Source organism: Temnothorax nylanderi, unplaced genomic scaffold, assembly GCF_030848795.1.
Source record: "Temnothorax nylanderi isolate EJ_2023f unplaced genomic scaffold, tnyl_v1.0 TNYL_tig0023_pilon, whole genome shotgun sequence".
Taxonomy (NCBI): Eukaryota; Metazoa; Arthropoda; class Insecta; order Hymenoptera; family Formicidae; genus Temnothorax; species Temnothorax nylanderi.
Window position 1 is genome coordinate 711,257 of NW_027249085.1, and position 12,919 is coordinate 724,175.

At 38.4% G+C, this 12,919-nt stretch overlaps 1 protein-coding gene across 12 annotated transcripts in view; it reads right to left on the reverse strand.

Moving 5' to 3' along the window:
• Ih (hyperpolarization activated cyclic nucleotide gated potassium channel Ih) overlaps positions 1-12,919 on the reverse strand; it is a 135,704-nt gene that overhangs the window by 61,620 nt on the left and 61,165 nt on the right. For 11 of the 12 annotated variants that reach the window (XR_011717588.1, XM_071700679.1, XM_071700680.1 and 8 more), the window contains exons 4-5: positions 6,353-6,726; positions 2,570-2,840 (exon numbers count right to left, since the gene is read on the reverse strand). Coding sequence is in view for 11 of the 12 variants with exons in the window: in XM_071700679.1 (XP_071556780.1) it covers positions 2,570-2,840; positions 6,353-6,726 (645 nt within the window). In the remaining variant the exon portion in view is untranslated. Of the gene's footprint in view, positions 1-2,569; positions 2,841-3,853; positions 4,071-6,352; positions 6,727-12,919 lie in introns of those variants that run through there. The other variant, XM_071700690.1, reaches the window with a different exon arrangement.

Sequence of the window (12,919 nt, forward strand, 5' to 3'; positions counted from 1 at the left end):
TCTGGCCTATGGATCAAAGAGCACCATTCATTTAGGCGCGTGCCCTCCCAAAACCGCGACATCACTCTGATTTTCCGTTTATATCCTATTATTCCGTAATCTTTGCGAATATTTCGTGGAATTCACTTTTTTTAGAGTATTAAATGAGAAAGCTTAAAATTTTTTATAAAATTGTTTGAAAAAAGAAATTCATATAATTTGTATAAAAAGCACACACACAGTATGATATTAATACAATTTCGAACTATTGGAATTATTATCATTATTTTCTGACGAGGAAAAAGATTCGATATGTTTACACTGTACGCTTAAATAATATATTTGTTAATTCGAGGGTATACATGTCCCTTGTTGTGCCACGTCCGAATAAAACATACGTGTCAGACACACGAGAGCTTACATGACTTTTATATGGATATCTGATCTATACGATAACGGTTCGAAAATGGAGCACCATTGACGCTCGTTTGTATAATTTAGCAGCTGGATATTAGCGCTACACGTCGAGCGAAGAACAACCGCCTGGTTTTGCGGAAGATATCGCTACCATTAACGGCGGCGCGAATTAAAGTTTCAATGACCACGAGAATTTCGCGTTTTAGTGGAATCGTAGAGAAGGCTGCGGAGGATCCAATGTCCTCCGCGCTGCCGGTAATTAACCAAGATTCCGAGCGGAAGCGCCGGGCAATTTCAACCAATTGGAACGACAAACGCCGCTGCCGCCGCCGCCGTCGCCGCCGTCGCGGCTGCCAAGCCGTGCTGGAGTATAGCGTTTCGCGCGTTATGGAACGACACGCTGTGCTATGCACAGTTTAATATCGGCAATTTGATACTGCAATGAGATCCCATTTGCTTGTTTTCAGGCCGCGCGAATTCGTTTCGGTTGATTTCTCTCGTCGCAGAGTTTTTTTGCTTCAAAAATAGATTTTAAAAGAACTTGCACGAGCAATGGACATATTAAACAAGAAATTAGACTGTGACAATTCTTCCGTATAAATCATCGAAGGATAAATTGTTGGATATTATGAGAAGATGTTAATTGTTAAAAGTTAATTCTCGTTAATTTTCAAGCGTTACGATTTGAAATTTATTTTTAATAAATTAAGAATAAATTTCTCGAACCTCAGTACTTGCGTTTTTCGATTTTTCATTTAGGTATTATTGTGTTACTGGTGAACTTTCGCTAACACAAATCCGCGGAGGATACTTTACGCTCTTGTAATCCTTTTTGCCCGACTAATGTTGATTAATAGTTAATTCCGCAAGCGATCCATTAATCGAGGATCGCTCATCCATTATCGTTCGGTAGACAGGCACTCTCGAGCGCTTATTGTCATTCTAATCGATACATTTGTCCTTAAACGGCTCGGCGAGCGCGTCAACATCCTCCGCGAGAAGTCGATAGCACGCGTCCGGACTTGAGCGACGGATTGTGGCTCGCCATCGATAAGGCAACTCCGGCAGGAAACGAAAGGCTTGATGGAGGCCTCCTTCCTGAGGCCGTACAGTCCCAATGCTGTTTCGTCGACTTCGCCGGCGGGGCGAGGTCGACTATTCGACTGTATATACATGCGGCATATACATAACTAAATCCGTGATTCTTCGTAGAACCATTGAATATTCCGCGCGACCCAGATCGATTGAAGCCGCGAGCAACGCGTGTTAACCCCGCACGTCGTCGTAGGTCAAACGCGCCCTTTTGTGATCCTCGAAATCTGTCCTGCTTGCCGGAGACGTGCCCGCGGCTCGAAAGCCTGAAGAACGATCCGGATACGGCAGATATTTTACTGCGGCACAAAGGCGCTAGTTTACGTTCCTTGAGCCGGGGTCGTAGTCGAGCCGAAAAGTTTTGGCTTGCGAGTAAGCCGACACGACTAGCGTTGATTTACGCTTACTCGCCCAGGGTTCGTCTGTCATTTATCACTTTCGCTAGCGTCCAACGTACACGTAACATATTCATATCCGAACAACAAATTTTTTATAACGTCACTCTATATCTCGGAGCAGTGACTGTTAAAATTAAAAATTGTATCGTATTAAGTTAAAAATGACTGGCACAATCGGATAATAATTTTTTATATCGGTACAGAAGCAAGTCTCATGAAGAGAAGTAATTTTTCATTTTCTAACATTTCCTTTTAAAATGTCTAAGGTAATGGGTCTCGCAAAAAGCATTTCATGATTGATGTAACTTACGAAGTGTTGGAGAAGATAAATTTTTACGAAAAAATTTTTACTTTTACGAAAAAAGATGAATATTAATATAGTAACTTGTATTATATAGTAGCCAATTTAGTAGTATACGTTATTTATATATCTAGTTATTTGTCAACAACTAAGCGTAAAATTTTACGCCTCCCGTGAGGAACAAGTGCATGCAGAATTTTGTCCCCTTTTACGGAGAACGATGTGTCGCGCGTGAGTTTATTCAAGCAGACTTAGATATGAGGCTGTGTCTAGGGCCGATATATTTCTTGGTGGAACATGTTTTCCAGCCGGAACGAATGCGATAGCGCGAAATATTGATGCGGCCTGTTGAATGAGATCAGTTGATAGTCGAAGGACATACCGAAAACTGGAGCAAGGATGGATGACCCAGTGACCTGCGGCTTTCTGTCTGATCCGTTCCTTCATAAGCGCCTTCTTGCTACCGAAGAGCTTCATAGCCAACTTGTTGTCCGTCGGCTGGAACAGGGCCTGAAGCTGATTCTTCAGGAAGCTCTGCTTGACCTCCTGGCCCGGGAGGCCCGGGCCCGGTTCCTCCTTTGGCGTCCCATAGAGGGACACGTCGTCCACCCCGAAGTGGACCTTCCCGCTGCCCTTGTAATTCATTTCGTTGCCTGCAACACGGTCGCGTGAGGTCAGTGACGGCGACGATCGTTCATTATTCCGCGACTTTTATCGTCATTCGATAGCGCTCGTAAAATTTCACTCCTATCCGATAAACCTGAGTCGAGTCGCATGATAGCGGTCGCACAAAGCACAAATCGCGAACTGTCCACAAGCATAACTGAACTTGTAAACTTGATAGCGCCGAAACGTATGACTTAATGTCGTCAACCCGAAGTATCTTTATGGCTCATAAACTAACTTGCGAAATTTGCTTTGTGCAAATTTCACGGGACTCTTTAGAACTTATATGATCACAGTGAGTTAAAGTTTATTTGCCTCTCGAAAATGTTAAGTGTTTGATAAATTCAAATAAGATTTGACACGGTTAAAATTTAAAATCGTGATACACACACACACACACACACACTCACACACACTCGCGCACACGTACTTTCTCAGAAATCCTCTAATGTCAACCTGTATCTTTGTTTTGTTGCCATCTCTTTTGCTTTGACGGCATAATTATCTCTTCTTCTTAAAACAAAGAAGTTTTTCTCGAGAACGACTCAAGAATCACTTTTATGCATGTATCAATAATGCATGCATAATTTTTCCAGTTTTACATGCCACATTAATTTTAGTTAATTCCAGTATAAATATCTTAATTTAATTTTCTAATTGTAAATCACTCATGACAACTCATTGCAATCATTCATCACAAATGACTGATAATGGAATATTTTTACACATAAATAATTATATTACATGTATTTATTACATTTATCGATATTGCGTAAATCACCAATTACGTTATTCCTAACTCATAATATTTGAATTCTTGTTATTTTTTATGATTTAAATTTTAAATCACTTTTATATTTTTTTGTAAAAGTCTTGGTCTAAAAGGCAGTAGAAGCGATAGAATATTATCATCGTTTTTGTCTTCCCTTTTCGAAATAAGTGCCGACAAAGTCAATGGTTATTGACAATCGCATAAACGATACGATTTAGCAACACTCACCGGATGTACGCGATTTTCGAAAAGTCCCGTGAACCGTGCTCCATAATGTCCAACTTGAGATAAACTCCTCGTACGATCCTGACCAGGAACCAATATTGTTCGATTTCAAACCGTTTTGCGAGGACATGGCACTTTGCTGCAAGAGCGGCTTCTCTTGCGCCACGAAAACAGATCCACCTCCTTCGTCGACGTTCATCGCCATGACGAGTTCGCGGACGAGAACGAGATAAAACAGTATCGCGTTAACCCGGTCGAAAAGCAGATATATACCGCGCAAGATTCGCTTAAGTAACGGAACAAGGACGAAGAAGCGCGAGAAGAGATGCGTATCCACTGACCGGTTTTAGCCGGACGGACGGGTACATATGCCAGATTCTTTTTTTCCATATGTTGGTATATACGCGCTAATCCCCGGACGCTCTACCATGATTCCTGCCGATACGAATCGCAGTGGCGTAAGAGATCCAATATCGCGATTTATTGCGCTCGTCACGTTGTACCGTATGATGTTCGAGTCGAATGGACAGAATAGCGTTGCTGCGTTTTAATCGTGAGCAACAAAAAAGATTCAATTTTTATGGAAAATATTCAAATTCGTATTAGCCATATTTATAAATTCTGTAATGTATTCTGTGTTATAAAGATTTGCGTCCGGAATGATTCGAATTTGTATTACTGTGATATGTAATTACAAATTGTAGGCTACGATCATACTATATTATTTCCTTCGAATTATTTACATAAGAATATATGCTATCGTCAGCGAAACTGCAAATTAATTGAGGTTTATATTATTTTAATGGATACGCTTGAACATGGGTTCAGGGAGCACCTATGTTCGCGCGAAATGTGTCAGAGGTTTTTTATATTCCAGTATCCAATTTATTATCGTATATTTTCAATTTTCGCGAAAAATCTACTGCGTTCGTATGCGGTGAGCATTATATGATGCATCCAAACCAGAAAGACGAGGAGATGCCTATAATGATTATATTTTGATGCGAAAGATACAGTTGAATTTGCATTTATAAATTCGCATAAATACGTTGCTAAAAATTTCATTTATTATCGCCTGCTGCTAATTTATACAAGCGTGTTGAATTATTCTTATTTTAAATAGTCTTATCCCGAAACAACTTTGAATATGGTAATCCTTTCTCACGAAATATATTACGCTGCATTATACATTTGCGAAGAACACATGTCCTGCAATATTTAGATTCTCTTTCTCTCTCTCTCTCTCTCTTCCTCCCTCTTTCTTTCAGGGTCTCGCGACATTTGCCGTATTCCATTGCACATAAATTTTCGCTTTGATATTATTTGTATCCTCGTAATGTTATTTCGCATTTCAGTTATTTCCGTATAAAACAGCGTTCCTTTTTCCATCACCATTAGCTGCATCGCGTTACAGCAAGCACATCGCACCATTTGTACGTTGTACCCGATGGACAACCCGCTCGTTACACACATGTATGAACGCGTGTCACAGGTCCGATCAATGATTTATGACATTTCACCGCGAACACCACAGTGCGACAATCGCATTCGTGTACACCTGCGAGAAACGGGTTTAATCCGACATTTATGAGCGTTTTGATTCGATTCAGTGGCCTATTTACGCGATATAGTTAAAAAATGAGTATACTGAAGCCAATACTTCGACCAATTAGAAAATTCAGCCTGTAATTTCATGTCTAGTCACTTCCGTGTCGTGAGCCGAGATTCACATAACGTGGACATTACGGGTAAGCTTGATGTTACGGTGACACAGCGCGCAATGCAATTCGTCGAACAATTCATTCCCGTCGTCGTTAGGATTGTATCGCTTTATTACGGCGGATCTCATTAAAGTCGTCATTTTTACTCGCATTCTTTATATTCCTCCGAGAAGTTTGCGAGGATCGTAAGTTCAATTGGAATTTATAATGGTCGTAGACGTTACGTCTTGCATTTTATGCAAATATCTCAAATAAACCGTTCGTTTATTTGAACGTAATACTTATGTACGACATCGATATTTGCATTACGGTACGAGCGATGACAGGTACTGTTATCAAGACTTTTACAAAAAATACAAAAGCAATATAAACAATAAAAAATACTTTTACTTTGAATAGCGTATTTAAATGTGGATTCTCTTTTAATATCCACATGGATTTCATGAAATGCTGTGAATCCATTCAGTCGCGCTGCATGAAAGCTATAATCTGTGTATCGTCGTAATTAATTGAATTAATCTAACTTTGAAACAATTATCGTATTTACATTTTATGACAATGAGCTGTTTAATCAGTAGAAACAGTTTGCATGTTTTAATCGAGTAATCATGCACATTTTACGTATGCGAATTAATAATGTATGGTGATGGTAATATAGATAAATATCCCCAATGCGCAAAACATTCTAACATTCTCAGTGTGCTCGAAGGAAGATCAAAACTATCGTATTTACGAATCTTTTAAAGAGCAGATCTCTTTGATCGCCGATTCGTTGACTTACCTGTGTCGCCCAGGAAATCGGTGATGAGCAGGGTCTCGTCGTCTAGAGCAGTGACGAGACTGTCCGTGCACGTGTTGGTGTTCTCGATGCTGATCTTGATGCTGTCATCTTTGTTGAGCCGTGGATGATTGTTCGCGGCGGGGTTGTTACCGGCGTGGCAGTTGTTGTTGTTGTTGCCGACCTGCTGGTGATGGGGAGAGCGCACGGATTCGGTGCTGCTGGTGTGCAAACTCACCCCCGTGGTCGCCCTTCCGTTCACCAGCCGTAGGCTCGGTGCCCGACGACCGCCGCCGCCGCCGCCTCCGCCACCGCCGCCAACGGAGCCGGTCACAGAACGGCCGCCACCGCCGCCGCCGCCGCCGCCCTCGCCCTCCCTGCAACAAATTCTTCATTGTAGTATTGTCTTTCTCAAACACTTGCTGCGAACACAAGCTATACTCCGGACAGAACTCGCGAACTTTCGTGGAAGTTACTCCGTCTTTTTTTTAATGATATACAGGGATACAGGGTTTTCAATTCGAGGAGATTTGACTTGAACCTATCTATCTATCTATCGAGAGACCGTTTTCCTTTTGCCAAGATTCAATTGAGCATTATTTCTTCTTTGATTTTTTAAAAGAAATACTACGGATATAGCGCAGAGATAACTATAATACTTTACGGAATACATCAAAGTCGTCAAAGAAAAATTGGAATTGGAGTAACAGCGCGGCACGTCGCAATATATCGGTGAAGCGGTTTTCACTATCCGCGCGTACATATTATTATGGAAATATTCGTAGCGACGGCCGACGTTTCGTATGTAGCACGGTGATTCGACACAACAATGAATATATCACGGCATGCCTTTCATATTTTCCAAGAATATTTCACAAGAATATATTAAAATATGAGATTTTGCAAAATTAAGTTTCGAGAATGTAGATAAATAAATATTATTTTTAATTTCAGACTTTTAATTATTTGCGCTTGTTTGACTCAAGATCGATCCATTCACGAATTGCGTTTATTATAGAATATGTTGTATATGACGAAATTCCGTAATATTCTGAACTCTTTATTTTTGAACTATTAAATAAAGATAAATGTTTGGTGAAGTTCAATGATTTTTTAATTTGAAATAAGAGACGGTTTGATCTGACAGTTCGATCTTATTTCTATAAAATATAATGTAGGTTTTCTGTAACATATTACATGTACATCTCGAAAATAGACGTTTGGGAAGAAAGTTATAGGGAGCCGATCTAATGGTCAATTACGCGTGATGCCGATCGCCGTTGGTATCGACAGCTCGTTCGACGTGACACCTGATACAGCAATGCCGATAATGCGTTTTCTCACCGTCGTGATGTCGCACATACATTCAGTTCACCGCGAAATATCTCGGCACTTCGCGACGACGCGAAAATCGCGAACGGCAATAAATATTTTCTCCCGCGTACGAGTGTGCGAAAGCATGATGGTGCATCAACGGCGGATTTTCACTATTGGCACGCAAACCGGCGCGCCTGCTCGTTCTTCTTGCATACTAACAAATATTGATATCGCGAATTTAAACGCGCGGGCATGACGCTGACTGCACCGAAAGTGCAATGTTATCTCATGCTTTACGCACATGACATAAATCAAATTCGTTCTCGTGCCTCGGGATCAAATTGTGTTACCGAAATTGTTAGGAACCACAGCTGATGGGCAGAGCAGGCAATCTACGTCGGAGTAACTTCGTCAATTCCGATCACGTCTCGTAAGGCATACAAAATCAGTCGATCATTAAATGGTCATTGCTAGGTCGATAACCTTTGCTTATCCAACGTTTTAAACATTTCAGAATAAAAATATAAAAATCTATGTGATTTTTTTTATAGACAACTTCATAATTTTGTATAAAGTTATTCAGTGATTGACAAATTTATGACTCGTGTTTTTCTACAGTTAAACCGATTTCTTTTATATAAAATTGAAAACTTTTAGACTGTAAAACTGAATGTAAACATATTTAGATACTTTTTCCTGGGGCCCTACATTACTAAAATTATGTATTCTTACTAGTTTTAGGAATGAAAGATAAAAGAGTCGCGTAATAAAAAAAATTAGTTTATTAAGTCAAAGTGGAAAGCCATCTGAAACGATGTACTAATAAAAAATAACTCGAAATAAAATTTTATTTATCTATTGACAATTGATCTATTGACGATTGATAAATTATTTCTGTCGCAATTATAAAATATCGTGATATACGACTCTTATGGCATAAGTTTTATTGAGCGTGCGCTCGTTTTATATTTGTCCAAGCAATGGTCGAAAATAATGCAATTTCCGCCACGTTTCGCCGCGCGATGCGCCAATCGCGTCCATCCGTATTCATTCGACGGAAGAAAAACAAATTGCCGGAAATTTTATCGCGTCAATCTAAAGTGCGACGAAGTACGGTCGCATATTAAATCACGTAGCGCGTTCGTAATAATTGCGCGTCAACGTGACGGGCAAATAAACCAGGCGTCAGGAAAGACGTCGGAAAAGATACGTAAAAATAGCGGACGCGGTGCATCAAGCTCTTCTTGCGCGCGGTTCGACTTAACAAGGTGCATGCTTTTCTTCAAGCAAAAGCTGCTTGAAGCTGTGTGAAAGAAGCGACGGTAGCAATAGATAAGAGAAGACCACCAATGAGAAATGTTCTACGAAGCACCCTGCTTCTCAATGGTTGTACAAAATGGTAAAGCGAAGAGTTAGGAATAAAGATAAAATGGAAAATGCGAGGAGGTGCGAGATAAAAAGAGAAAGAAAATATGATATAGGAGCGGAATGCACATCAGTAGGATATTGTGATTCTAATATCCAAGAAGTGTGAATTATCCGGCAACATAATGCAAAGTTGCAGATGCGAGATTATCATTTGTTTTAAAATTATATCATGTTTTAAAAAAGTATTATATTTTAGTTAAAAATATTTTTATCAAGTTCTATACTTTTCTCATTTTTTTAAATTCTTTTATAAGAACCGTAAAAATTTTAAATTAAATTATATTTCGGTCTGTCTCTTTTTCTCTTTATCTTTCTCTTTGACCAGAATTAGCTCATACTTTTACATTATTTTATTGTTTTGGTAATGCTTAATTAATTAGTACTCTTTATTTAAATTACAATGGAGAGACGTAGCTTTTGATGCAGCAGCAACGGATGGTAGCCGATGGTACAGATGCGCGCACATGTCCATTTCATAAAGCTAAATCTTGTCTAGAGAAAGAGAAACCTGCGATGCCATTGTATGCATCACTCGATACGTACATGTGTGCGTACGTGTTCGAATCAACTTCTAGTTAGCACTGGAATCTATTTTAAGAAACCTCCCCATCGGGCAATGCGGTCGACCGCGATGCAAAAAGCATTCAAGTCGAGATGTATGCGCCTCTCAAAAATACAAGATACGCCGGTGGAAAAAAGAGTGCATGTCAAGGTTCGCTTTCGATTGCTATAGCTTTTCTCAATTTGCCAAATGGCATGGCGAGTCGAGGGAACGACCTGACCCGACTGTCTTTGACGAGGTTGTGCCATCGACGCGAATAATGGCCTTGGATGAGCGGGCTGTAACGGACCCCACAATGCCAACTCTTCTTAATTTTTATTAATGTACGATATTTCGACAGAGAAAGACTGCTCTTATTTGACTGTTAATTCAGTTTTATTTTGGAATCTTCTTTGCGAAATTAAATTGGCAATGCCTATGAATTACATTATATTTGTTAAACAAAGAGAAACGATACTTCATCTTTCTTATAAAACTTTTTTTGCAGTACGATATGTTAGGCGAAAAATATTCTAAAATATCCCAAAACAATATGAATATTCGACTTCGGCCAGTATAATATTTATGCTATATTATAAATGTGTTACGATGCAATGCGCGTTATTCATTTGAAGGAAATCGGAAATCGGGAAAGTTGTTATTTGTGATAATCAGAAAGAAAGGAAATTATATATTCGCCGAACTGTGCGGTATAGATTTTCTGTCTTATGCTGTTTGCTTTACGTATGATTGTGCCTTCGTTTCTCGACCTCAATTTATCATGTTCTATCGAAAGGCGAATCGAATTGAACATAAATCAATATTGACGCCGCATCTTGCTTTACTGGCGCAGACGAAGTTCGTAATATGCAGTAGAATCCTCTAATCGCGAAATACCTAAACCTAATTAAGATAGCACATATAGTTATAAACACTTTGGTAATCAATACAGTGTAGACGCATTAGCAACTACGGTTCCGCAATATGGCGATAAATGTTTCGAAAACAGCGCGACGTGTACAAAATATATAGTTCTTTGTATTATATGAATTATGCTTAGCGGATAATAACTTAACCAGGTAGTTTTAATTGAAATAGCGTTTTTTGTCGTGGTTAGAACGTTATACGTAATTGCTATGATATCATATGTTACATAAAAGATTTATATTCGTTTAATTATTTAATAGGATTATATTTTTTAATAGGATTTTTATCTTTTACCCCCATTCGCGTCATTTTCGCATATTACTATAGATTTCGTGACTATTATTTTCGAACCTAAGTAATCTCTTATAAAAACGTTATAATGGACGCATGAAAATTAAGACATGCTAATTAAAAAAGAACATATGGTTTATGTAATATTCTGATGATTAATCGTAAACATAAAATTAGATTTGATATACGATATTTTAGTGTATATCTATGTATAATCTGTGATTGCATATTTCATGAATGTTTGTTAATTCACTTACGCATGCAATTCGCTAAGTGAATTAACGTTCTGTTTGGAATTGAATTCATAATTATAGCTTTCGAGTATGATCATTTGTCGTTGTACAAACATTTAAGTGATTAATTGAATTCAAACGATGCGCATTTAATAAGAAAACCCAGTCTTTTATTCATCGCATATTCCTGTTAAAATGTACATTGAATATCTACTTCGTTACAACAAATTATAGTTGATTTATAATTCTTTTTTCATAATTGCAATTCTATAAGTGATGTTCATAATTACGCCTTCCGACCTTTTACGGCTGTATCTATTAGTTAGGTAACTCGGATACGACGACGCATTAAATAACGCTTCAAGAAAAGCTAGTCTTTTCTTCAACCATATAGTTGTGTTAAAAGTTAAAAGTGTACACATAATATATGCTTCATTGTAAAGATTACACTTTTTTTTTACATAATTACTCTACGATATCTTAATGGTGAATAATCTCTTTAATCTTTTACTAATCGCGCCTCTTTTGTATTCTACGAGATTATGATAAGATGAATTAAGAAATATACTTTAATCTACATAACGGCAAAAAAAGTATATCTTGCAAAATATATATATAAAGGATTCTTAAATATTGGATATTAATTCTGACGATGGACTTTAAGGACTTCGAGAATTTTAATGACTCTGACGAATTTGGTGCCACGATTTCTCTTCGAGCGGAGTTTCGAGAGCAGCAGTCATTAGCAGCAACTTTTTAATATTCATTAAGAATTTTTGAGTTAAGAAAAATATATATTCGTGCAAGGTCCACTTTAATTTAATGACGGAATTTTGTTATGTAGTTACAAGCCAAAAGCTCGCCTTTTTACGGTACGTGTTCTTGCAATATTTTTATTGAATACTAAAAAGCTTTTACTATTTCTCGTTTCCGGCGGATAGTATATCCTATCCTTTTTATACGTCTCCGACTTTCTGCCATTTCAGTGCGCAATGTCCGTTTGTTCGGCGCGGGGGCCAATGCAGTTCCGGCATTCCGGTGCTCTGCAACGCGAGTTCGTGCGTTCGCCTCGGCATCGCGCGACAATAGAGTTTCATGGTCCAACGAAAAACTATTATTGCCGTTATTGGCACTGTCGTAACAATCAAATCGGTGTATATGGAGTGTCTCCGATCGACCGCATTTTTCCTTAAACTAAATAAACGAATGGCTGAAGGGAATTTATTTTGCATATATAGTGAGGGACTTGTATCTTCATATTTCTGTAATTTTATAATTTTACTATGTAAACGTTGAAATTATTCACGCGAGATAGTATTTTAAAACTTCTAGAAATACATTATTTTTACAGGACGGGATCAGTAGATATGCATGCAATCTCTAGCGACTGCATGCATATCTACTGACCGCGCAAAAATGGCACGGTGATAAACTTTTAATTGCCTCCCATTCGAAAACTATGAAATCCGGAGGCCGGAAGGAGAAGAGTAAAACCAATTTGTTTATGCATTCAATTTTACATAGTACATTTTATTGTTGACGTTATCTAGTGTTGAAAGAGATACGAAAAGAGCGATTTTAAGCTTCAATTATACATAGGTATGGAACTTCTTACTTATTATAGACTTGGCGACATATATCTTTTCTGACTTTTAACCGTTTAACTCTCTCCGCTCGTAGTTTTCTATTTTAATCCCTTTTTCTTTCTTCTCTAATGGACACCCGTTTTCTATGAAGATAAAGTACCATAATTTATTTGTAATATTGGTCTGCGATGATTCTGTATACTCGCTATGTAACTCACTTGACGAGATTTGACTTTTCCTCTGGTAA